The 27082-nt window shown below is 43.5% G+C and overlaps 1 protein-coding gene across 1 annotated transcript; it reads right to left on the reverse strand.

The window, feature by feature from the left end:
* On the reverse strand, nucleotides 1-26636 carry TGM6 (transglutaminase 6). Its single transcript, XM_065919159.1, has 12 exons — nucleotides 26411-26636; nucleotides 25670-25912; nucleotides 24759-24877; nucleotides 23807-23935; nucleotides 21996-22173; nucleotides 21360-21498; nucleotides 17635-17738; nucleotides 17314-17556; nucleotides 8523-8864; nucleotides 1729-1883; nucleotides 1307-1440; nucleotides 1-154 (listed from the first exon to the last, which is right to left on the reverse strand). The coding sequence occupies exons 1-12, from the start codon at nucleotides 26634-26636 to the stop codon at nucleotides 1-3; spliced, it is 2166 nt and encodes a 721-aa protein (XP_065775231.1).
* Between the last annotated feature and the right edge of the window lie 446 nt (nucleotides 26637-27082).

A 27082-nucleotide genomic window follows, 5' to 3' on the forward strand; every position in this document is an offset into this window, starting at 1 on the left:
TCATTTAGCTGTGGCCACGTGGACGATCACAAAGCCCTTGATGTCCGGGAAGTGGGGGCTGATGAAGTCTACCTGCAGCTGCCGTGGGCCGCTCTTGAAGGGGGTGATCTTGAATTGGACCGAGGCCTTCTCTTGGGGCTCCAAGCTGGGCACACTGGGGAAGGAAGATGGGAGAAAGGCAGACCATCAATCATGTCTCCTTCCTGAGCCTGTTCTGCCAGTCCGTGGCACTCCAGAGCCCTCAGGATCAAGGTCATACCTTGTGGCTTGACATTCAAGCCTTTCAATATGCTTTCAGCTTAGTCATCCCTTCCACTACTTCTCACTTATTTCAACCAGTCAGGCTAGTCTCCTCCCTGTGCCCTGAACATACCTTACACTTACCCTCCTCTAGGCTTTTGGATGGATTGTTCCTACTACCTAGGGTGCCCTCCCCATTCCAATTACATCCAACACCCAGATTAACTTTTTCTTCTTCCAGGAGACCTTCCCTAACAATACCAGCCATGGAGACCTTTGACTGGGAAGGTCTCCACCGTTCTTGATACCTGAAAAGCTCCCCAAGTCATCATTTAAGGCCCAGTTAAAAGATCAGTTCCACTGGGGATTTCCCCTGGTCCCACCCCACTCCCACTCAAAGGCTGCCTCTGAGCCCCTAGACTTTGGGGAATCCATCCTTCTGCACAAATCACACTGTGTTCATGTGAAGGGCCATATGTTGCTAGAGTCCTTCTCCAGGCAGAACTCCATCTGTTCATCTTGGTGTTTCCAGCAGTTGACATATGGGTCAGGGTACAGGAACATATGAGTGTGACTGAGTGAATGAATGAATGAATGAATGAGTAAATGAATGACAGAATGAATAAGCAAATAAGTGAGTGCATGGATAATTTGAATATGTGTGAATGAATGCATAAATGAATGAATGAGTGAATGAATAGGTAAATAAGTGAGCAAATTAAAGAAATAATATGGATGAATGAACCAGTCAAAACTGAGTTGAGTAGATAAATGAATGAATGAGTGAAAACATGAATAGAAGAGTGAATGAGTGAGTGAAGAAGAGAGTAAATGAATAAGAGTGAGTAAATGAGTAAATAAATGGATAAATGAGAGAAAATATGAATGTGAATGAGTGGATTAGTTACATGATTGAATAAGTTAAATGATTAAATAAATAAACGAAGAAATGAAAAACTAATGTGTCTAGGCGGTGGGCTGGTTTCTCCCTCCTCCCCTTGCTGGCAGTGTCTTTATGGCCCATTTTATAAGGAAGGCGGCCCTCCCACCCCAGGTGGACACTTACTCGATGCTGAGCTGTCCCTGGAGAAGGCCACTGCCCTCCACCATTAGCATACAGTCTTTCACTCTCTCCGAGAGAGGGTTAAGCACCATCACTTCCACTGCAACTGCCACTCCCACCACGGCTGGGCCAAGCACCTAGAGGGACAATATCCATAAGTTATACTCCCTCCTCCGCATTCTCCCAGGAAACCCATGATCCTGGCTGGGTCAGGGAATGGGGAATTAAACTTGTCTAACCTTTGCTTCTACATACCCCATCACTGAGACCTATCATTATATCCACCCCCCTCCATTCATACCACTTGTCACCATCCTTGAGAGCTGAAGCTAGAGCTAAAAGCACAAATCCCCAGCCTCTGATGCCCTCCTTCAGATCTGCAGGAGGCCTGCCAGGAACAGGTGGCAGATTCAGACAGTAGTCACCTTGATGGTAATGAAGTCCTCCAGAGTAATGTCCTTCTCCACCAGGAGCTTCTCTCCTTTGGTCACAAGGCACATGGCAGCCAACAGGATCTTCTTGTCCTCTGTCAGGTCTTCCTTATATTGAGAATAAGATATTGCAATTGGGATCTTTTTCTCTGGAAGGGAAAGCAGAGGTGGGAATTGGGAGTCCAGTGTTCTTTTTCAAAGAACCCAGAAGAGGAAGGGAAGGTTCAATTCATAGTTACACTCTCTATGAACCTTGCAACCAATGTGAGACAGTCATTATTATCATCAGTTCACAGATTAAGAAACCTAAGGCTCAGCGAGGGTAATTTCTTGTCCAGTGTCACATAGTAAGTACATCAAGGAGCCAGGATAAGGTAGGATTCAAATTCAGGCCAGTCAGCTACCGTGACACCAGACTCTCTCTCTAAGAGCTTCTGGAGATGTGTTTAAAATTCCCCCAATCATTTCAAATGGAGATATCACAATCTGTCAATGTTTCATCCATCAGGAATTCACTCACTGTTCAATGAGCACCTACTATGTCCCAGGTGCAGAGAAGGAGGCCAAAGGCCTCCCTCAAGCTTCCTACTCAATGAGGAGGCCAACTCCTTACAGCTTCTCTAAATCCTCTCTCCCAATTAAGGCCCAGTTCTAGTCAGGCCCACCAACTGCAGAGAACCTTCACTGATTCACTTACCCAAAGATCTTGTGCCCTCTGCCTTTGGAGCACCTATGGTTCTGACCAATTCTATGTCTGTCTCATCAGCCACAAACTCCCTGCTTATGTAATCTCTTCTTTTGAGCATGTGTCACACAGGCCATAGGTGACTGTTAGTCATATATATATCTGATGACTGTATATTTTTTCTTTAAGGCACAGCACATTCTTTCCAGTTTGCCTAAGCTCTACCATCCCCTACTGCTTTATTGCCACCGCTTCCTTTATTTCTGTTTCCTTCTTGTCCCCAAGGGCATCTGAGTGTTCACCCTGTGGAAAAGATCCATAAATGTTTCAAACTCTCTGTTCCTCAGAGCTTTGCGTATAATACATGCCTCTTGAATGATCCATGAATCAAAGTTCTACCTTATTTTAACAGGTTCTCTAAGTCTAACAGGTTCTACCAGGAGAACCTTTACTACAACAACAATAATAATTAATAATTTTAAAAGCTAAATTTTACTGAGAGATTAAAGTGTGCTAGGGACTTGCAAGTACATTCATGGATTATCTCATTTAATCCTCACAACAATTGCATGAGCAAGTATTATTATCCCTATCTTATAATAATATCAACAATACTGATGATCACTACCATAAATTAAATGTTCTTTAGTGGTAGGAATTGTGAGAAATACTTTACATATGTTATATCATTTGTTCCTCATATGGTAGAGATGAATCAAAGTGTGGTCCTGGGGCCAGCAGCATCAGCATCTCTAGGGAACTTGTTAGAAGTGCAAATTTTAAAGCTCCAGAGTAAAGAATCACCAGATGCTTCCAATTATGCACATGAAGAGAGCTTTGGATATTAGTTCAGACCATGGGAGAAGGGAAGAGAAAGACTGTTCCATACAATATTCAGAACAGAGCTTCATTAAGTTCTCTGGGTCATGAACTCCATTGACAATCTAATAAAAGTTGAGACTCTCTTCATTAACAAATGTTCTCAACAGTCCCATCAACCATTAGATATAACTGATAACTATAGACTACTTCATCCAACAAGAGCAGAATACACATCCTTCTCAAGTTCATATTGAATGTTCCCCAAGAATGATCACATTGTGGGCTACGAATAACACACGAACAAATTTTAAAGAATAAAAATTATACAGTGTATCCTGTTAGACCACAATAGAATTAAATTTGATATCAGTAACAGAAAGATAGCTGGATGACTCTAAAATATTTGGAGATTAAGCCACACACTTCTAAATGACACTTAGGTCAAAGAACATACCTCAAAAAATTTAAAAACATTTTTAACTAAATGAAAATATAACAAATTGTGAAATGCAGCAAAGCATTGCTTATGTAGAAATTTGTATCACTGAATACAGGTATTAAAAAAGAAGAAAGACCTAAAATCAACAAATCTTAAATCTCCATCTTAAGAAATTAGAAAAAGAAGAGCAAATAAAATCCAAAGTAAGCAAAAAAAAAAAAAAAAAAAAAGAAAATTTAGAAAAAATTTAAATCAGAAATCAATAAAATTGAAAACAAGAAATCAAAAGAGAAAATCAGCAAAACCAAAAGCTGTTTTCTTAAAAAAAGATCAATAAAACCGAGAAGACTCCAGCCGGTTAAATAAGAAAAAAAGAGAGAAGACACATTACTAACAACAGAAATGAAAGAGCTAATATCACTATAGATTCCATGGACATTAAAAGGATAATTAATATTATGAAGAACTATATGCCCACAAATTTTATAACCTAGATGAAATGTACCAATTCCTTGAATACATTATCTGCCAAAAGTCACAGAAGAAATATACAATCTGAACAGGTCTATTTCTATTTAAGAAATCAATAGTGAATCAAAGAATCAATAGTGAATAACCTTCTAAAACAGAAAACATTGTGCCCAGATGAGTTCACTGGCAAATTCTTCCAAGCATTTAAGGAAGAAATGACATAAATTCTCTCAAACTCTTCCAGAAGATGGAAGCAGAAGGAATACTTCCTAACCCATTCTATCAGGGCAGCATTACTGTAATACCAAAGCCAAAGACATTACAGGAAAAGGAAATTACAGACCAATATTTCTCATGAACATTGATGCAAAAATCCTCAGCAAAATGTTAGCAAATTGAATCCAACAATGTATAAAATGAATTATATATCTCGACCAAGTGGGATTTATTACAGGTATATGAGGTTGGCTCAACATTCAAAAGTCAACTAATGTAACCTATCACATCAATAGACTAAAGAAGAAAAGTCACATGAACATATCAGTAGATTCAGAGGAAGAATTTGACAAAATCTAGCACCATTTCATTACTAAAATTCTCAGAAAACTAGGAAGAGTTGAGGAAGTTTTCAACTTGACAAAGAACATCTACATAACTATTACTCCAAAAAAAAAAAAAAAAAAAACCCTACAAAAACCTACAGCTAACAACATACTTAATAGTGAGAAACTCAAAGCTTTCCTACTAAGAAGGAACAAGGCATGGATGTCTGTCTTACCACTCCTTTTCAACACTGGACTAGAAGTCCCAGCTAAGACAAAAAGACAAGAAAAGGAAATAAAAGGTATATATATTTGGAAGAAAGAAATGAAACTGTCTTTGTTCACAGATGACATGATCATCTATGTAGAAAATCTGAAAGAATCAGCAACGAAAAACTTCTCGAAGTAGTTATACTAATTACTAATTATAGCAAGGACACAAGACATAAGATATATCTTGTATGTATAAGATAACATACAAAATTCAATTACTTTTTAAAAATACCAGCAATAAACTATTGGAATTTGATGTTAAAAATGCCACTTATATTGGCAGCACCAAAATGAAAAACTCAGGCATTAATCTAACAAAATATGTCAAAGATATACATATATGAGGAAAACAAAGAAACAAAAAAACCGATGAAAGAAATCAAAGACTAAATTAATTAATGGAGAGATATTCCATGTTCATGGATAGGAGGACTCAATACTATCAAAATGTCAGTTCTTCCCCACTTGATCTACAGACAAGGCAAACCCATCAGAATCCCAGCAAGTTATTTAATGTATTTCAACAAACTGATTCTAAACTGATTTATGTGAGGAGGCAAAAGACCCAGAATAGTCAACATCCTATTGAAGGAAAAGAAGAACATCAGAGGATCAACATTACCTGACTTTAAGACTTAGTATAAAACTACAGTAATCAAAACAGTGTGGTATTAATGAAAGAATAGACAAATAAATCAGTGGAACAAAATAGAGCTTCGAAGTAGATCCACACAAATATAGCCAACTGATCTTTGACAAAGGAGCAATGCAAATAAAATGCAGGAACAGCTAGACATCCGCATTTAAAAAAAAGATTTTAGATACATACCTTATACACTTTATGAAAATGAAATCAACATTGACCTTAAGCCTAAATGCAAACTGTGAAACTATAAAATGTCTGAAGTGAAGTGAAGTTGCTCAGTTGTATCCAACTCTTTGTGACCCCATGGACTATAGCCTACCAGGATCCTCAGTCTATGGGATTTTCCAGCCAAGAATACTAGAGTGGGTTGCCATTTCCTTCTCCAAAATGTCTAGACAATAACAAATGAGAAAGCCTAGATAATCTTGGGTATGATGATGATGACTAATTTTTTAGATACAACACCAAAGGCATGATCCGTGAAAGAAAAAATTGGAAAGTTGCACTTGATTAAAATTAAAAACTCCTGCTCTGTGGAAGGACTGTCAAGAAAATGAGAAGACAAGCCACAAACTGGGAGAAAATATCTGCAAAATACACATCTGATAAAGCACTATTATACAAAATATACAAAGAACTAAAAATTCAACAATAAGGAAATGAACAACATGATTAAAAGATGAGCAAATAATCTATACAGACAACTCACCAAAGATATATAGATGCACAAGAAAAGATGCTCACATCATACATCACTGTGAAATTTCAAATTGAAACAACGAGATAGTACCACATACCTATTAGAATGGCAAGAATCCAAAATATTGACAACATCGAATGCTGGAAAGGATGGAGAGCTCTCTGAATGAGGAACTCTCATTCATTGATGGTGGGAATGCAAAGTGTTACAGCCACGTTGGAAGATAGCTTTGGCAGCTTCTTAGAAAACTAAACATAATCTTATCATACTGTTAGCAATCATGCTCCTCAGTATTTACCCATATAAGTTGAAAACTTATCTTCACACAAAAACCTGCACATGGGTGTTTATAGCAGCTTGATCCATGACTGCCAAAACTTGGAAGCAATCAAGATATTCTTCAGTAGGTGAATGGATCAGTCAACTGTGATATATCCATATAAAGGAAATTCAGTGATAACAAGAAATGAGCTGTCAAGCTATAAAAAGCCATGGAGGAATCTTAAATATATATTCCTAAGTGAAAGAATCCAATCAGAAATGGCTACACAGTATATGATTTCAATGATATGACATTTGGGAAAAGCAAAACTATGGTGACAGTTAAAATATCAGTGGTTGCCAGAGATTTGAGGCAAGGGAGGGAGAAGTAAATAGATGAAGAGCAGGGAATTTTAGGGCAGTGAAACTATTCTGTGTGATATTCTAATGTTGGATACACGTCATACATTTGTCAAAACCCACAGAATGTACAATACAGAATGAACCCTAATGTAGACTATGGACTTTAGTTAATAATAATAATGTACCAGTATCAGTCAATTATAACAAATGTACCACACTCATGTAACACGGGAAGATGGGAGGTCATGAGGGAATATATGGAAACTCTTGGGGCTTTCTGATCATTTTTCTGAAACAAAAACTGCTTTAAAAAGTCTGTTAATTTAAAAATTATAAATTTTTAATAAATTACATGTATTAATAGTTACAGAATTTGGCTTAGTAATTCCATTTTTGTGTATCTATTCTGAAAAAAAGCAATCCAAAAATCTAGACCACAATACAGGAATTTTTTTCACCAGAGTGCTCACTTTAGTCTTTTTTAAAAAATAGCAGGATGGGGGACACAAGTACACTCATGACTGATTCACGTCAATGTATGGCAAAAACCACTACAATGTTGTAAAGTAATTAACCTTCAACTAAAATGAATGAATTAATTAAAAAATAGCAATAGATAATAACTACCTCAAAGAAGGTAACAGATAAAATAAATCACCATATATTTATTACAGATTATACATCTATTAAAATGATGTGAGTGAAGAGCTTATAAAAATATTTAAATTACAATGTAATATGAAAAGAGCAGAGCACTAATGAGTGTTTGTGATATCATTAGAACTGTTTTTCAAAAAGCAACAGGCTTTAAAAATTTGGAAGGAAAACATGTTAACAATTTGTAGGTAGGTGGCAGGATCATAGGTGATCTTTCCCTTGTGCTAAGTCTTTAATGAATATGCATTATTTTTAAAAAGAAAAAAAGTCAGGAAAAACTGTATGTTAATTAATATATCCTTGTGAAGTGTTATTTTGTGGTTTAGATTTTGTGAAAAATAAGTGAGAGAAAAGCAAAAAATATGGGACACCTCCTTCACATATTTTCACACCTTGTCAAAAGACACAAACTTTACTTACCAGAAAAGTGGTTCAGGGAACAATATCTTTGACTGAATATTTAAGGTTCAGAAAGTATATGAGAGAGAGAGGGAGAATATATGGGACGAGAGGAGAGGGGAGAGGATTCAGGGTGGTTGTAGGTTGTGACTGATGCCTGCAGAATTCTCAGGACAGGGTTTCACATATGTAGGCACTTAATAAACAGCCCTTACTGGTCTCTTGAGAAACACTGGAGCCAGATGAGCTCCAAAATTTGTTGGATTTTAAAATGGTAACACAAGACATATCCCACATGTTATGAAATGCTCCCAGCAGGTATTTATTCAGTGGGTAAGTATTCAAACTGAGTGGGAACACTTAACCATTACATGTTTGCCACTAGATGATTGTGAACTTTTATTATTATCCTTATTATTCAGTCCCTTTGAACCTCAGTTTTCTCATCTATAAACGCTCAGAAATATCCCATTCTCTCCTGGGAAAAGGGGCTGGGCTGACCAGGTCCCATCCATCTGGGGTGTTCTTACCTTCTTCTGGCCCTAGCTTCACTGTGTGGGATTCGTGCAAGATCTCTGCTACTGGCCTGCGGGTGTAAAGGATGGTGGCACCACTCAAGTTGACTTGGACCCGCTGGGCCCGGGAGGTGAGGCTGGTCAAGCACAGGGCCAGCTTCAGGTCATGGCCCAGCACAGGTGGCTCCAGCACCTTGAACTTGCCAGTGATGCTGGGCTTGGTGGCAGGCTCCAGGAGGTCATCACGCCAGAGACCACGGCCGCCCCCTCTGCGGACCCGGGCCCTCCTTCCAGAGGCTTCCACGCTGAACAGCTTCTTCATGGCATTGCTGTACACTTGCCTCTCCTTCCGGGACCCTGCAGGGCGTGGGACAGCATGAGGCAGGCACCCTCTTCTCTGCCACCTGTCCCAGGGCCAGCTCTTCTCATTCCCCTCTTCTCTAGGCACAACCACTACTCCATCCCCACTTTAATTTACCATGGCTGTCGGAGGTCTTAAATTGGCAGCCCAAGAGCCATATGCAGACCTCACCCATATGCATTATGTTTGGATCTGGGACTACTTAAATAAATTTTTAACCAGTTACCAACTTCAGATTGGAAAATTTCACATAACAATAGAGATTGGTATCCCTCTGACATATAGATGTGAAGTCTCATATGATAAGGATAGCTGACACTTTTGTAGACTTACTATGTGCCAGGCACTGTAGTTCTAGATGATATATATATGTATATATGTATATTATATGTATATATGTATATATATATTTCCTCCCTGTCCCAGGATGAAGGTACTATTATCATCCCAATTTTACAGATAAGGAACTCAAGGCACAGGAAATGAAGAAGACTTGTAAGAGAGCTAAAATTTGAACCCAGGCAGTCTGGTTCCAATTTCTGTGTTCTTAATCACCCCCTCTTCCCAATCTCTACATGGCAGTCATGGTCTCGAGCTGAGGAAGCTGTGCTTTCTCCAGATGGGAACACACCTGCTGGTTCTCCACGGTCTGCACTTATAATTCTCCTGCTGGTGGTCTGCCACACTGGGGTGCCGTCTGCCAGCTCCTGAAGCCATGAGCTTAGGATCCCTGATCTCCTACTTGCCCTGTTGCTAGCACAGACCTCTCTTCTCTTTTTTGATCTCCAGACCAATATATGACTGGTCCACTGGCCCACTTCCACCCCCGTGATGTCCCACAGGCACCTCCAACCCAACCAAGTATGCCATCTTCTGCCTGACAGCATTCCCATGTCAGCAAATGGCTCCACTGTTTACCCAGCATACAAGTCAGAAGCTGGATATGTCCTTGACTCTTCCTCAATCTTACTACCCACAACGGGTCAAGTGATAAGTTCCGCCCAACATCCTCACTGATCTCTGGAGTCTTCCCCCTTCTCCTTTCACTCCTTTCCCTTCAGACCACCATGTAAACTGTCTCACCCTCAGGTCAGTTTGCCGCTAGGTGACTGTGAACTTTATTATCATTTACAGTCCCTCCAAGTCTCCATTTCCTGTCTATGAAGTGAGGAGAAGAGGTGCACAGGTGAGGCCTGAGCTCAGAGCTCAGGAATGTTCCTCCCTTCTGGAGGATGTGGGCTCCACGTCCACTCCAGTCTTTTTTCTACCCTCTGACGCTTCCTCTTCCTCGAGCTTGGGCTGTGCTCCTTCCCAAACGTTCTCCCAAGTACCTCCCTACTGTGTGGCCTGGGCTTGAAGGGACTCGTGTGGACCTAAAGTTTCTTTAACATGTCATGTTTTATTATTAAAATTTATGTGAAGTTTTCACTTTACTCCATAATTTACTTATAAAATATTTTTACTAAGAAAATGTTTCCTTTCTCTGCCAAAATTCTAATGTGACTTTCTCAGGGAGGCCTTCTCTGACCACCTGATTTTTTTAAAAACAGCTTTATTCGGATATATTTTAATTTGCCAACACACAATGTACAGATTTAAAAGGACACAAGCCAATGTTTTTTTAATACATTCACAGAATTGTGTACCCATCACCACAATCTAATTTCATAACAATTTCTGTCACCCTTAAGAAACTCTATAACCATTAGCGGTCACTTCCCATTCTTCCCTGCCCTGCCCCAATCCTAGGCAACTGCTATTTTAATTTCTAATTTGCCTATTCTGGGCATTTCACATAAAGGGACTCATACAATGTGTGGTCATTTGTGACTGGCTTTTTTTCCCCCCTTAATATTTTTAAAGCTCATCCATATTGTAGTATATATCAGTACTTCATTCCTTTTAATTGCTGAATAATATTGCATTATTGGAGAGGGCAATGGCACCCCACTCCAGTACTCTTGCCTGGAAAATCCCATGGATGGAGGAGCTTGGTGGGCTGCCGTCTATGGGGTCGCACAGAGTCGGACACAACTGAAGCGACTTCGCAGCAGCAGCAGCTTTGCATTATATGGACAGACCACATTGTGTTTATCCACTGATGTTAGGGTTGTTTCCACTGTAGCTGTGTTGGACAATGTTGCTATGAATGTTCATGTGGAAGATTTTGGTGGATGTTTGTTTTCATTTCTCTTGGGTGTATATCTGAAGTGGGCCTGCTCACTGGTGTGGTACTCTGTGTTTAAGTTAACATTGTGAAGAACTGTCAAGTTGTTATCCAAAGTGTTTGATGGTTTCACATTCCCACCAGCAGTGTATGAGTGCTCCAATTCCTCTACAACCTCACCAGCTCTTACTGCCTGTCTTTTTGATTATAGCAGTTCTAGTGGGTGTGAAGTGGTATGTTGTTGTGGCTTTGAATATTATTAATGATGTTAAGCATAATTATTAATGATGTTAAGCATCTTTTCGTGTTTTTTAGTCATTTGTATATTGTCCTCAGAGAAAGGTCTATTTAAATCTTTTGCCCATTTAAAAATTGGGTTATTTATCTTTTTATTATTGAGCTATAAGGATTATTTATACATTCTTGATACAAGTCCCTTATTAGATACATGATTTGAAAATATTTTCTGTTCTTGGGCTATCTTTCTTCTTTCTTGATGGCACCATTTGTAGTACAAGTTTTTAGTTTTAATGAAGCCCAATTTATCAATTTTTTCTTTTGTCATATGTGTTCTTGATGTTATATCCAAAAAGGCTCTGTTAAACTCAAGCTTATAAAGATTAACTCCTGTTTTCTTCTAAAACCTTATAATTTTAGCTCTTTGATATAGATTAGGGATCCATTTGAGTTAATTTTTGTGTATGGTCTGATGTAAAAAGCCAGGTTTATTCTTGTGCACGTGGATAAGCAGAGGTCCCAACACCATCTATTGAAAAAGGCTATTCTTATTCACTCTTCACTGAATTGTCTTGACATCCTGTCAAAATCAATTGAGCATAATTATAAGGGTTTATTTCTGGATTCCTCATTCTTTACTATTGATCTATATGTATGTCCATTTTCATGACTGTATCACACTATCTGGGTTATTGTATATTTATAGTAAGTTTTGAATTTGGGAAGTTTGAGCTCTCCAACATTATTCTTCTTTTCCAAGATTGTTTTGGTTATTCTGGGTCTCTTGAATTTCCAAGTGAATTTTAGAAACAGCTTGTCAGTTTTGGTAAAAAAAAAAAGAAAACTCGGCTGGAACTTTGATAAGGATTTCTTGGAGACTGTAGGTCAATTTGGGGGGCATTGCCACATCTTAAAAAAAACTTTCAGTCCATGAAAATGGGAAATCTTTCCATTTATAATTTCTTTCACCAATGCTTTGTAGTTTTCAGTGTACTAGTCTTGTTCTCCTTTCGCTAAATTTATTCTTAAATATCTTATTCTTTTTTTTGCCATGCTGTGTGGCTTGCAGACCCTAAGTTCCCTGGCCAGAGGTTGAACCCAGGCCCCACCAGTGAAAACACCAAGACCTAGCCACTGGACAAACTGCCAGGGAATTCTTAAAGTATTGATATTTTATTCTTTCGGATACTATTGTAAATGAACTTGTTTTCTTAATTTCATTTCAGATTATACATTTTTAGTATCTTGAAATAATATTAATTTCTAAAAATTGATTTTGTTTTCCATAATTTTGCTGAAATCATTTATTGGCTCTAGTAACTTTCAGTGGATTCCTTAGAATTTTATGTGTACAAGATTATATCATGTGTAAGAGATAGTTTTACTTCTTCCTTTCGAGTTGGGTTTTCTGTATCTATTGAGATGATCATGTGGTTTTTGTCTTTTTTTCTATTGTTATGGTATATTATATTAATTAGTTTTTAATATTAAATCCATCTTACATTCCTGTAAGAAATCCCTTCCTCATGGCATATAATCTTTTTTACATGTTGCTGGATTCAGTTTGCTAGTATTTTGTTGACAATTTTTGCTTCTATGCTCATAAGGGATATTGATCTCTAATTTTCTTTTCTTGTGATGTCATCATCTGGTTTTGGTATCAGGATAATACTAACCTCATAGAACAAATTGGGAAATGTTCCCTCCTCTACTATTTTTTGAGGAGAAGTTTGTGAAGAAGTGGCGTTTAATTCTTCTTTTAATGTTTGACAGAACATTCACCAGTGACATATGGGCTTGGTCTGTTTTGTGTGTGGCAGGGGAGTTTTTAATTACTACTGCATTCTCTCTACTTATAAACTTATTCAGATTTCCTAATTCTTCCTGAGGCAGTTTTGGTAATTCTTAGAGAAATTCGTCCATTTTATCTAAAGTTATCTAATATGTTGGTATATAGTTGTTCATAGTACCCCCAATGAACAGTTTTATTCACAACTCTTCTGACACCAAATGTGTGGTAGTTTCCCATGCATACACAAGAAGGGAGGGAGGGAGAAGGGCACGGTACAGGAGCGGAGAGACAGATAGCAGACTAACAGAGAGGGAGGGAAGGGTGGAAGGGGAGTTCCCTAGGGGCTGGTCCCTGGGTCTCTGTAGATCAGCCTCTGAGTTCCAGCCCCACAGTCACTGGATGCCCTGTCCTCTGCCTGCCTGGCCTGGCCCGGGCCTGATCAGCATGTGCTGGGTCTTCCCCCATTACAGGCTGCAGCGGGCAGAATAGTGTCCGCGTAAAGGGTATGTCAAAGTCCTAATCCCTGGTACCTGCAAATATAACCTTATTTGGAAATAGGGTCTTTGTAGATGTAATTAAGACTCCTGGGATAAGATCATCCTGGGTTTAAGGTGGGACGGAAAGTCAATGATTGATGTCATTGTAAGAGAAAGGAGATGGTGATTTGAGACACATAGGAAGAAAGAAGGAGGAAAGATGGAGGCAGAGACTGGAGTGAGGCAGCCACAAGCCAAAGAATGGAGCGGCCACCAGCAGCTGGAAGGATCAAGGAAGGAATCTCCCCTAAGAGACTTTGGAGGGAGTATGCTAACATCTTAGTTTTGTACTCTGGCCTCTACAACTGTGAGAAAATAAATTTCTGATGTTTTAAGTAGCTACATTTGTGGTAATTTGTTATGGCAGTCCTAGCAAGCAATATGCAGGCTCGGAGGCAGATGGCTGAACCGCCAACCTGGCTCCCCTGCAAGTCCCTGGCACCAGCCTGTAACTGAGATCTTGCCTCTATGCTTAGAGCCTCTGACTAAAGATCAGTGGGGGGAAACTGCCTTCCTCCGCTCCACTCTAAAGCCTGTTGCAGAAAGCCCACCTGAATCTGAGGACAACCAGTGTGTTCTTTGTAAATACAGTTTCCTTTGCTTGGAAAGCTGGTTCTTCTTTGCTCAGCATCCAGGCTGACTCAGGGGTAGGGACAAAGCACATTGCCCCAGGGGCTCTGAATCCTTATGCTTCAGTGGATGGAGTAAGTAGACAGGCCTTGCCATTTCATCCATGGAATGGGATGCCTGTGGTTTGGATGAATAGCACTGCTTAGAGTGAATCTGAAGTCAGGATGCAGAGGGTCCTGTCTTCCCAGAATGCCTTCCCAACCCTTTATCTCCTGGCTAACTCTTGCTCCCTGTAGATGCTCTTCATGAACTCTCCTCCCTGGCTGGATTAGCAACCCTTTCTTTATGCTTCTTCAGCCTTCAGGCCTCCCCTACACTGTGCTGATCACCTTGCACCGTCCTCACACTTACCAGATGGTGAGTTCTCTGGGCTCTTCTCTTTCTCCCTTGCCTCTGAATCATGCCTGATACTTAGGAGGTGTTTTATATTTCTGGAATACATAAAAGAACCTGGCACAGTGCGTGGCACATTGGGGTACTCATGGAAGAGACAGCAGTCTAGCAGAGTGGAGGAGCAGAGGCTCTGAGACTAGACAGAAGCTCTAGTTAGTGCCCTGCTCTTCTAGGCTTTGGAAACTTGGAGAAGCTACTTAACCTCTCTATGATTCAACTTGCTTACCTATAAGATGGGATATTTATGAAAATTAAAGGAAACAAGTCATGGACATTGCTTACCACGATGCTTAGCACAATTTAGATACTATTATTTGCCTAGATGTAAAATCACCTGCCCCACAGTGGGCAGTCAATCAACAGTAGGTTATATTATAATTAGATAGTGCAGCCAAGTGTAGAGGAAGAACATCGTTGTGTTTCTTGGCTGAGTCCATTTTCCTCTCTGCACCTCTGCCTTTCCCTCTGCACCTCTGCCTTTCCCTCTGTCAAATAAACATTATACAAGTGTCTGTCTTACAAGCTTGGGGGAACTTCTTTGTAAGCGTTTGTTAAATGAAAGCATGAAGTAACATGTGAACATGGCCAGCCCACAGTCTGCACTCAGCAGTGGTGATTGCAGTTATTGTCATCACACAGCAGGATGCTGATTTCTCTCGTGGCCATGGCTGACGCTTAGGACAGAAGGTCCCAAAGACCTTGTGTTCTAAGTTCTAGAAACTCCCAGCAGGTGGGACCAGGCGTCAAACTGCGGGACTTATGAAAGAAGTAGAAGTTGAGAAGAGGCCTTGCCACTTACCGCCCCTCTGCTCCCCACCCCATGACAGTGAAGAGGCCTGAAGAGGAGAAGGTCGTCAACGTCAAGGGCCATGTTTCCAGGGAAGGAATTGAGGGAATATGGTAGTGTGTGTGTTTATGTGTGCATGTGTGTGTGGGGAGGTGTTTACAGACAGAATCAGTGTTAAAGTTTGGGCTATTTGCAACAAGAAGGAGCTGGCTGGTAAAGCCTGGCAGTGCTACAGAAAGGGAAAGCTGGCATTTCATTCTGGCAGCATTTCATTTCATTCAGCTCTTTACTGAGCTGTGTGTTCCCTGAGCACAGAGGAGAGAACTGAAGGAAGACGGCAGCTGGATCATGGCCCATCAAGAACTCTCGCCCTACCAACTTCTGAGGGGGACACAGCAGCTGGATGAATCTGGAGGTCACAGCTCTCCAGAATCTGGGGACAGAAATGATCACGCATCAGAGAGAAGCTGTGGGATGGCCAGTGGGGCGGGAGGGGGTCTGCCACAAGAGGGGCCAGTGTCTCAGGAATCAGCAGTGCTGGGCGCTGGCACAGGCATGAGTCCTGAGGCTTCAGGCCGTAACAGAGTCACCACCTGTCCTCCCAAAGCTTCGGAGTGAGTAAGACAAGCAGCACCCGCCTGCCTTCGGGCCTTGAATCCTTGCGCATGAAGTCAAAGGCATTTCCTCTTTCCTCTCCTCCTTGGCCTAACGCTGGAAGACTCACACTGGTGTTCTCAATTTGGCTGCACATTGGAATTGCCTGGGGTGCTTTTAAAAGTCCTGATGGCTGGGCCACACCCTCTAGAGACTGCAGTTCAGTTAGCCTGGGTGCAGTCGGGTTGCTGTGGTAGGTTAAAATGGCCACAGTACTTTCTTTGCAACACTTCTCATCAAGAGGTAGAGTATACTTCTTGTCCCTATCATCTGGAGTGGTGGTTTATTGTTTGACCAACAGAACGTAGCAAAGGTAAGTTCTACATAAAGCCTCAAGAGACCCTGTAGCTTTAGACGTCACCCGCTGGGCACACTGGAGGATGAGAGGCCCAGTCGGCCCAGCAGTCCAATCTGAGGCCCCAGACTAATGTGAGATCCCAGTGGACACCACGTGGAGCAGATGAGCCACCTCAGCTGATAGACTGTCCAAATAGTTGACCCACAGAATCCTGAGCAAAGGGTAACTGTTGTTCAATCTGTATAACTAAGACTGTACCCTAGGTGACTTTGATGTACACCCAGTGCTGCAAACCACCATACTAGAGGGGAGATAGTGGAGAGCTGGAGGCAGCCTGAGCACACGGTGTCCCCAACTTATACAGCAGTCTTCTGGGGTCACCGCCCCAGTTTGTGCTCAGAGGAGGGGAGGAGACTAGCTCTGATTCAAGTTTGAACTTGAAGTCTTGATTACCCAAACAACATTCTTTGAACAGGCAGAAATGGCTGAAAAATGCACAGTCAGATCATAGCATCATTAAGGAACCTGTTACTTAGTGGGAAAAGGTGACTTTTAAAGTTTATAGCTGGAGGCAGATGATAAACAGGAGCTACTATTATTATTATTCAGTAGGGCCTACTGCTATGTATCCTAAGTGTTCAATAAATAATACATGTTACTATCATCACTATTATTAGTGATTATTATTATCACATGTCAGAATACTTGACACAGTACATGCAATATATATGTTCAAGGAAATGTACCTATTGATACTGTCAGATGTGAGAAATCTATTTAGTAAACAAAGGAAGCTGTTAATGTAAGCTAAAGACACTTGGCTCAAAGCATAGAGACAGTGCCTAAGCCCGCTGTCACCACCACATGTTATGAGAAAGGGCCTGGCCATGTTGCCCATCTGCAGCAGCCTGGTCCCTGGGGAGGTAGATGGAGGCCGCTATGCGCCCTTACCTTCCGGATACTTGTAGAGGCTGGTGATGTCCACGCGGGAGTCGCTGCCCACCGCCTTGGTGCTTATGCACCGCCCGATCTTCTTCGTGTCTGAGTACACACGCTCCCGGCTCTCATCCTCATTCCAGAGCCAGGTGATGTAGTCCGCGTTGACCTCCGCGAACACGAAAGGACCATCGTGGGCCAGATGCACGTCGCCCTCGCGGATGGCGGTGACTGAGGCCGGGCCACACCGGAACACCCCTGCGCAGGAGGGGTGGGCGTGAGCATCTCCAGGGGTCAGAAAGCGGGAGTCCGGGACCCACCCGGCTGAGCCCGTACCTTCGCTCTCCTCCTGGGGGGTGGCATCCAGAACCTGCCAACCATTGTAAGAGGGGCCCAGGTCCTGCCGGGCAAACCAGCTCTCATTCCAGACATGGAAATTCCTGCCGCAGAGAGAGGATGGGGCAGGGTGGCCTCTGGTGAGCAAGAGAGGTTCCCCAGAGAGGGCAAGTGCCTGCTGCCGGGCAGACCCTGGGCCCTGCTCTGTGGTTGAGTTTGTGAACCGTCATTCAGCTGTATTGATGAATACACATCATTCACACAGGTACAGGCATTTTTATCCCATTTCATTCACTTTATCCCTCTTTATAGATAACTGTGTTTTTTTTTTTTTTTTTTTTTTTAACAAATTGAGTGTTTATGGCAACCCTTGTCTGTCTCACCTGTTTTCCCACCAGCATTTGCTCACTTCGTGTCTCTTTCTGTCACCTTTTGGTAATTTCTGCAATATTTCAAACTTTTTCATTATTATATTTTTTATAGTGATCTGTAATATTTGATGTTATTAGTGTAACTCACTGATGACTCAAATGATAGCATTTAGCAATAAGTATTTTTAAAATAAGGTATGTATATTGTTTTTCAGACATAATGCTATTGCACACTTATTAGACTATAGTGTAAATATAACTTTTATATGCTCTTTTGGATTAAAAAATTCATGTGACTCACTTTATTGTGATATTCATCTTATTGAAGTGGTCTGGAACCTAACTGGCAATAGCTCCAAGGCCTGCCTGTATGTATACATAAATGTGTCTATATCTATATCTATACCTATGTCTATATCTATATCCTGTTGTTCAACGTTCAAAAATACAACAGCAAATAAGACAGAAGATCCTTGTTCTCATGCAACATACATTCTAAGGAAGGAGACAGATAGGAAGACAGGCAAAATTAATTAAGCAGATAATAAAATAATAAAGTAACAATAAATGTTGTGAAGAAAGAGAGGAGATTGAGATAGAGAATAACTTCTGGAGATTTTCTCTAAGTAAATGACATCTAAGATGGGACTTAGAGACGAAAGAATTAGTCATAGGATGAGTGAAGGGAAGAGTGGTCCAGGCAGAAGGAACAGCATGTGCAAAGGCTCTTGAGACAAGAAAAAACTTAGTGTATTCAGGGAACAGAAAGTATGTGTCTTTGGGCTGTGTCAAGCACTAGGGTAGGTAGGTTTCAGATTATGCAGGGTTCTGGAGGCCTTGGTAGGGACTTTAGGCTTTAAGTTTCCTATGTTAAAGATGAGAATTTGAGGTTAGGAAAAGTGACACCATTTGCACAAGGTCATACAGTAGGAAGCAGCAGAGAGAAACCCTGATTGGCTTGAGTTGGTGTCTTTTGTCTTTACAGCTGGCCTCCAAACTGTTCTTTGGGAAAATATTATAAAACTTTGGAAGTAAAAGGGAGAACATGTATAACCTGCATGGCAACAGAGATCCCAATAACAAAAGAATGGCTTGTCCATTCTGCATAAATAAAGAGAAGAATGAAAATGTTTTTGGTGCTACTGCAAAGAGAGGGAGTGAAAAGAACCAAAAACAGGAGAAGAAAAGGGGAGAAGAGAGGCAGAGAGATGGTCTGAGGCTGGACACCAGCTTGGGGGGAAGGGGTCCTGGGCATGCTCCCCTGGGGAGCTGAAGGACATCCTAAGGAGAGGGATGCTGAGGTTGGCTGTGTATCTTTTTATACTGTATGCTCTTCACTATTCCCCTGCTCTTTAGAAAGTTGGTTTTTCTTGGCAACTTGCACATGTATGAACAGACATTTGGACAAGGTTGTTCATGGAAGCCTCGTTTGTAAAGGCAAATGTTTGGTTTGGCCACATGAGGTGGTTAAATAAGCAATGGTTTTGCTGTCCAGTTGAAAAGCAGGCCAGGTTTGTAACTTCTCTTCCACTCACTACTGTGTGGCCTTAGGCAAGTTACTTGATCTCTCTGTGCCTTGGTTTTCTCATCTGCAAAACAGAGACAACAATACTACCTTTCTTACAAGGTTGTTTGGAGGAATACATGAACTTGTACACAGGTACGACTATTTTTTGGGGCTCCAAAATCACTGCAGATGGTGACTGAAGCCATGAAATTAAAAGACGCTTACTCCTTGGAAGGAAAGTCATGACCAACCTAGATGGCATATTAAAAAGCAGAGACATTACTTTGCCAACAAAGGTCCGTCTAGTCAAGGCTATGATTTTTCCAGTGGTCATGTATGGATGTGAGAGTTGGATTGTGAAGAAAGCTGAGCGCCGAAGAATTGATGCTTTTGAACTGCATGTTGAAGACTCTTGAGAATCCCTTGGACTTCAAGGAGATCCAACCAGTCCATCCTAAAGGAGATCAGTCCTGGGTGTTCATTGGAAGGACTGAGGCGGAAGCTGAAACTCTAATACCTTGGCCACCTCATGCGAAGAGTTGACTCGTTGGAAAAGACCCTGATGCTGGGAGGGATTGGGGGCAGGAGGAGAAGGGGAAGACAGTGGATGAGATGGCTGGATGGCATCACCGACTCGATGGACATGAGTTTGAGTAAACTCTGGGAGTTTGTGATGGACAGGGAGGCCTGGCGTGCTGCCATTCATGGGATCACAAAGAGTCTGACATGACTGAGCGACTGAACTAAAAACGCCTTGGAGATCTAGTGGACTCAGTTCCAGACCACTACAGAGATGTGGATAGCGCAATAAGGTGAGTTGCACAAGTATTTTTGGTTTCCCAGTGTGTATAAAAGTTATACTTACACTATGCTGTCATCTATTAAGTGTGCAATAGCTTTCTGTCTAAGATAACGATCTACATACCTTAATGAAGCTGTTGAAAAAATGATGCTGATAGATTTGCTTGACACAAGGTTGCCACAAACCTTTGATTTGTAGAAAAATGCAATATCTATGAAGCACAGTAAAAAGAAGAGTAATAAAATGAGGTAGGCCTGCATTGCAGCACTTAGAACTGGGCCTGGCATAGACTGTGCTCACTGAGTATGGTGTTGTTAAGTTTAAAACAATATAAAAATAAGGAAACTTTGTATGTACTGATATGGGATTGTTAAATGTAGAGCAAGATGAACAGTATTACATTATGTTGCTGATATTAAGTAGGAGGGGGAAAGGGGGTGCGTGGGGACCGTGCATTTATGTACCCCTGTATCTGCAGGGCTTCTCTCTGAAGAGATGTAAGAAACTAGTTTCAGCCTTGCATCCAGGAGGATGGGGAGGCTTGAAATGGGGGAGGGAGACTTAAACACTGTAGCCCATTTTGTACCTTTTGAATATTAAAGCACTGAATGTATCTTCTACTTTAAAAAAATTAAATTAAAATGAATTTTGTGAAGCTTTGTGCAAAGAATTTTGTTTGAGCTGAGAGAGGAGCTTATTTCCCACACAGCATAGTGCACAAGCAACTGACAGAGAGCAGGAGCAGGCTACAGAGGTGACCCTGCAGAGGCAGTCATGTCACACGAATCTAGGGGAGGGCTCAGAGTCCTGCAGAGCAGAGACCTGGGGGTACAAGGTCATTCAACCTTGAGCCCCGTTCTTGGCCTCTGAGTTACATGTCCAGAGCCCCCTGTATCTCAGAAGAAGAGTCATCCTGCTGGAGACCAACCCCTCCTCTGCAGGGTGCCTGCCGCCCCTTCCAGAACTGGCTCAGACCCAGTGGATCTGGGCTGCAGATCTGGGTGGGCCATAGGGTGCCCCTGGGACCTGATAGCTGGGGACTCACCACATGCTGTCTTCCGTCAGGTCTTCCAGCGTTCGCCCGAAGGAGTCCACGTACTTGTCCACACTCAGGTTCCTGTCCGTGTCATGGGCCGAGTTAAAGTTGGATACAACCCTCGTCGCAATCCCCAGGCACCTGAGGACTGAGGAGCAGGACACTCACGAGGCTCCAGGACCGGCCAGGACCCAGCCTCAGGGAGGGGTGGTCTGACCTCCCCTCGCAGGTGGCCTATCTCACGTCTGGCCACAGCCCCCTCCCTGCCTCTGCCAGGGCTGACTCCTGTCTCCAGGCTCAGAAACACCTCCATCTCCTGCACATTCTCCCAGGGGACTTCGAGAGTCACCACTGCCACCCCCATCTGAAGCCAAAAGGACCTTGAAAGCTATATAATAACCCTATAATGGCCATAATAGCCCATGAGAACTGGGGGCCCGGGACCACAAGACTCTCTCAAAGGCGCTCAATGAGCTTGAGATTCCTCAAAGATCAAAAGTTGCATAAGTGAAGGATCTGGTTTCTCTCTTCATTAACCTGTTTAATAAAGATATTTTTGGTGTGGGGGAGGGACTCTTATGAAGACACACGCAGCCAAACGCAGTCGAGTTGACCGGGGGTTGGGGGTCTGCTTTCTTGGGGTACCTGTGCACAGGACTCCAGCGAAGACCCAGCACTGGCCGTACTTGACTGGCTTGAACCTGCCCTTGAACCACTTGTGCAGAATGGCCACGCTGCCTCGCCAGTGCAGGGGGCTGGTGCCGCCGCCGTACTTGCCCTGCCACTGGCCTTGGACCACGCCCCGGTCGTTGTTGCTGTTCACCTGGGCAGAGGAGGCCACCAGTCCACCATCTGGCAGGGCTTCCCCCTTCAGGAACTTCACCACCATAAAATCTCCAACTTTGGGCCACCCATTTATTTGGGGCTACTCCTTTCTTTTAAACTGTCTGAAAATTGGGGCCATTTGCTGTCTTAAAATACTTACCTTTTGGTGCCATTTATCATTTTCAATTACGTTCCTTTGGGATGTTCTATTGTTGGAAATCAAATACAGTTTTTGAGCATTTCTTGTCTTAAGTGATCTGTTTTTGGGGACTGTTGGTGGTAATAATTACAGAGACAGTCACTAAGTCATGTCTGACTCTTACAATCCTGTGGATTGTAGTCTGTCAGGCTCCTCTGTCCATGGGATTTTCCTGGCAAGAACAGTGGAGTGGGTTGCCATTTTCTTCTCCAACGGATCTTCCCGACCCGGGGATCAAACTCGCGTCTCCTGCATGCATCTCCTGCACTGCAGAAAGTTTCTTTACTGCTGAACCAAATGTTTACTATGTGCCAGCCACTGTTCTAAGGGCTTAGTACACACTATATTAATCTTTTAAACCTATGATGTAAATTCTATTATCTTTCTTTTTTTCAGATGAGGAAACTGAGATGCATAGAGGTTAGGGAACTTGCTCAAATTGCACAGAAAGTTACAAAGAGGTGACCTGCGGGTTCAGGACTTTGACTTGGGAGCCTGTCAAATCCCACAGGCTTGTAATGCTCTACTGTTTGGGACTGGTCACTGCTTTTGATTTTCTGTACTCTGACATCTCTGAAATCTTGAGGAACTGAGAATATCAAATATGAAAAAAACAGTTTGTATCTGTTTCTGGAATCACAGATACCCAGGCACTGACTTTAACAGCTACTGCTATAGAGAGAGTTAGTAGGCCCTGTGGCTACCTTCTGAGGAGGAAGCACTGGCCTGTAACAGATTAAAGATGGCACTCTTCCCACAGCAAGGTGGTTCCATGTTCCCTCTTCCTGAATCTGGGCTGGCCTGTGACTGCTTTGACCAAGGACCATGGTAGAAGTGATGCTGTGCCTGTTCCCAGGCCTAGGCTTTATGAGACTGGCAGCTTCTACTTCTTTAGAGAATAATCGCTTGGGGAGGCACCAGCTGCTTTGTCTGATTACCCTGAGACTGCCATGCTGTGAGGAAGCCCGGCTTAGTCACATGGAGGCTCTACAGGGAGAGATGGAGTGATGACTGGCCAGCCCCAGCTCATGCAACCATCCCAGCCCAGGGGCCAGACATGAGAGTGAGCAAGCACCTGGGCTTTCCAGCTCCAGCAGACACGGCATGGAAGAGAACTAAAGAAACACTCGCTGCTGGAACCAATGCCTTAGATATGTAGCCCCCACAAACCACCCCAGACATCTTCAGGCATTCAGACACCCCAGTTGAAGCATCTTGGAACAGAGATGTTCTGTCTTCCCAGTGCCCTGCCGAAGTCACTGATTTGCAAAATTGTCAGCATAGTAAATGGCTGTTTTACACCACTGAGTTTTGGGGTGGTTTTTTATGCACCAAGAGAGAATTAAAACAAGAGGTGACGGGAAAAATCTTAGGGTTGTTCCTGGGGTTTGGCCTGGGGACCTACGAAGGCAGGGCTGGTGGGGCTCCTCACCATGGCGCTGGCAGCTCTGGTGACGTAGATGGGGTCATGGCGGTGGGACACATCGGTGGCTGGGTCGTCTTGGTAACTAGGGGTTCGGTCCAGGATGGAGAGGCAGATGTTCAGGATGTCCTCCTCAAACTGTCCCCAGAGAGGCTGCTCTTAGAGGTCAGAGTCACACCCACGCTTCAGACCCTCTCACAACCTCCCCCAGTCATTTGTGTTGTGCAAGGGAGCTTGCCTACACTTCCTGCCCCCCATCCCACTCCAGGGACACCACAGAGGATCCCCAAGTCTCAAAACCCCTCCTTTAGAGTTACCAGGAACCAGATGCTCAGCCATAATCACCTTTTTCCCCATGATTTTTTAAAATACACTTGAGTTAGTTGATAACATTTAAGAACTGGGAGATTTTTCACATACAAATTAAGATTTCTGGTCTTTGAAAATTTGGAAAGTCTGGGAACCCTGGGCTGATTTTCCCACATGTTGAGATGGTGTTACCCCTTAGATGGAATTAAACCTTCTGGTATGTCATCCCTGCCCAGACCCTGAACCCTCAATGCTTTCAACCCCTGCCCCTCAGCCTGAGAGTCAAGTTTCTCTACTTACCTGGAGCCACCTCAGACCTAATGAATCAGCATCTTGTTGGGGAGGCACATGGATCCTAGCCACCTGAATGTTTTAATGAGCCCTCCGTGTCCTTCCTGTCCACACTGAAGATTGAGAGCCCCCAGTTTAAGCTATTTATGTGTACCCAATCTACCTCCCCTTCGCAAGGACCCAGTGCAGGCCCTGGTACAACTAACAGTAGAGACTGGATAAGTGGGCTTGGTCTAAGCTTGTACCTCTTGGGAAGAAGAGGACACACAGAAGGGCTCCTGCATTGGCTCTTCTCATGTCCCCGGCCCTCCTTCTGCCTCTCATGCCTCTCACCCCCCTTCTGGTCTGGGCCCCTGGAGACCTGCCCGAAGTTCCAGCCTTGGGCTCGGATGCGCTTCTCCACACCCCGGAAGATGATCCCGCTGTCGTTGAGCACATACTCTTGTCTCTCTTCCTCTGAGTCCAGGAACACATCGTCCTCTGAAAGGCAGTGGTCAGGCCTGGCATGAGGGATGGGAAGGTGGAGCCCTGGCCTCTCCGGCCTGGGGAAGGGGCTACATCAGGCATCAGCTGCAGGATGGTGCCTAGAGGCAGCTGGAACAGGAGCAGGCAAGAGCGGCTTGCCGACTCCAAGGTTGCCCCCTGGCCAGGCCCTATTCCACCTGGCTGGTCTTTCCTCGGGCAGGGACCAACCCCACCCCAGGCCCAGATGGAAGGAATTTAGGAGTCCGGATGTCTTTGGATAACCTGACTTAATGCCAATTAAATATTAATAAGAATTGTCATTCAAGTTACTGCCTACTGACTTAACCCTTAATAAGGGTAGTGACCCCAGTACCCCTTATAATACACCGTGCATACTACAAGCATTAGCTCTATGGATTCTCACCATAACCCTAGTAGGTAGACACAGTTATTATTCCCGTATTACAGATGAGGAAACTGAGACTCACAGAGGGCAGCAACTTAGCAAAGCTGGGACTAAACCAAGGCTATCTGATGGCTAAAGCCTGGTACTTACCCATTTTTAGGTATTTCCTGCCATTAAGCCCCATCTTTGCCCCCTGGCCTCCACACACTAATTCCTGTCCCTCTGGCACAGCACCTTTGGAGCATCTGCTACCAGCTTCCTCTGCCCAGGCCTGCCCCCACCTGGGCTCCAGGCTCTTGCCAGGCCTTAGCACTCATCCCCCTGTGCCCTAATCTGCCTCCCAGACTTCCCTGAAGGACAGTTTCTGGGAAAACCTCAGCCTCAGATTCAGGAGCTCCTACCTGGGCACCATGGGTTGAAAAGGAGAATAAACTCGCCCAGCTTCCGGTCACTATGTTTGCGGCGAGAGGAAACTCTGGCGCTCAGCTGATAACGGCCAATGATGGCATTGGGAGGGCTGGAAAGGCTGAAGGTCACGGTGTTCTCTGTCTGAGCCTCCTTCACTGCCATCCAGGTGTCAGCCCGCTCCAGCTCTGACGTCTGGAACACGGCTTTGGTGCGGAGGGCCTCAGAAGCCTGGGGTCCTGGCAGAGAGGAGAGGGAATCAAGAGAGCCAGTTGGATCCAGGAAGCTCAGCTCTGGAGAAATGGAAAAACCACAGGCCCGGAAGGCCAACCTTCAGCACCTGAACTGCTGGACACTGCTATGGGGAAGGACCTGACCAAGATCCAGGAGGGCCAGGGGCAGAGTGGAGTCCACGCTGGCTGTCCTGATTCCTGCCCACTTCCCAGATCAAGGAGGAAGTGACAAGCCTCTCTGAAACCAAAGATGCTTGAGGAACTTCCATACCCTCCCAGAACCCTGGATTTCTTGGTGTGCATAGAATTTCAGAGTTGTCATCTCACCTGTCCTACTGCCTGCTGGCAGCACCTTCCAACCACCCCCAGAAAGCTCAAACCACCTAATAGGGACTTGTTTTCTGCAAAGTCTGGGCTGATGACCACAGGGTTTCAAGTTGCTGGTCACCAGACCCATCTTTAAGACTGCAGATTAGCAGCGGAATGCACTGACCAGTCAGGTACCTGTCTCCACGGTGAAGATGAGGGTCTCCTCGCTCTCCAGGGGTCTGTTCAGCTCCAGTGTGAAGGTGAACCTCTGGCCCCTGCGGACCACCAGCTCAGAGCCGGGGTACTCCTGGGTGTGGTGTGCCGTGCCGTTGCTCAGCAGCCGCCAGTCCACCTCAGTGACTCTGATCCCTGGGCAGGGAGAGCACAGGGAGATGGGACCCAGCTCTTGAACATTTCCCATTCACGCCTGGCTCACCTTCTGACAGCTTCAGCCTGCCTGTCATTTGCTCTTGGAGTCACTATTTACCAGGTACAGTAGTTTCTGGTAAATTGTGTACCAGAAGTAGTTATTCTCGGTTGTTCTATAGTGAGTTGGGTTGTTGTCCACTGGGCTAAGCTCTGAACTAGCCAGTACTGAACCCTTGTTCCTCAGGCGAAAATACAGGGCTTGGTTCCTGTGAGCCTCTGGTCACAACTTTTTCATCAACTGAACAAAACATAAACTTGTTTTATGTGTTTCTGTTTAAACACACCTTATTTAGTAAATTGTTGATTCATTAGTATTGAACTCATGGACAACAGCACTGGAATTAATGCCTGAACAAAGATGATCCAACACATGTGTTTTCTCCATAAGGCACGTCACACCTTCCTGAGCTTAGGAATACTGGACAGCACTTCAGAGCT

The sequence above is a fragment of the Muntiacus reevesi genome, chromosome 2 (assembly GCF_963930625.1).
Source record: "Muntiacus reevesi chromosome 2, mMunRee1.1, whole genome shotgun sequence".
In the NCBI taxonomy this organism is placed as follows: domain Eukaryota; kingdom Metazoa; phylum Chordata; class Mammalia; order Artiodactyla; family Cervidae; genus Muntiacus; species Muntiacus reevesi.

Bases quoted from the DNA above. Each gene is read 5' to 3' on its own strand.
- TGM6 (XM_065919159.1), bottom strand. From the start codon at position 26,636: ATGGGAAATGTTCAAGAGCTGGGTCCCATCTCCCTGTGCTCTCCCTGC. The intron at 8,865-17,313 runs GTAAGGGCGCAT...CACGCCCTGCAG, and splicing joins CCTCTACAAGTATCCGGAAG to GGTCCCGGAAGGAGAGGCAA. The intron at 1,441-1,728 runs GTGACTACTGTC...TTGTCCCTCTAG, and splicing joins AGGACTTCATTACCATCAAG to GTGCTTGGCCCAGCCGTGGT.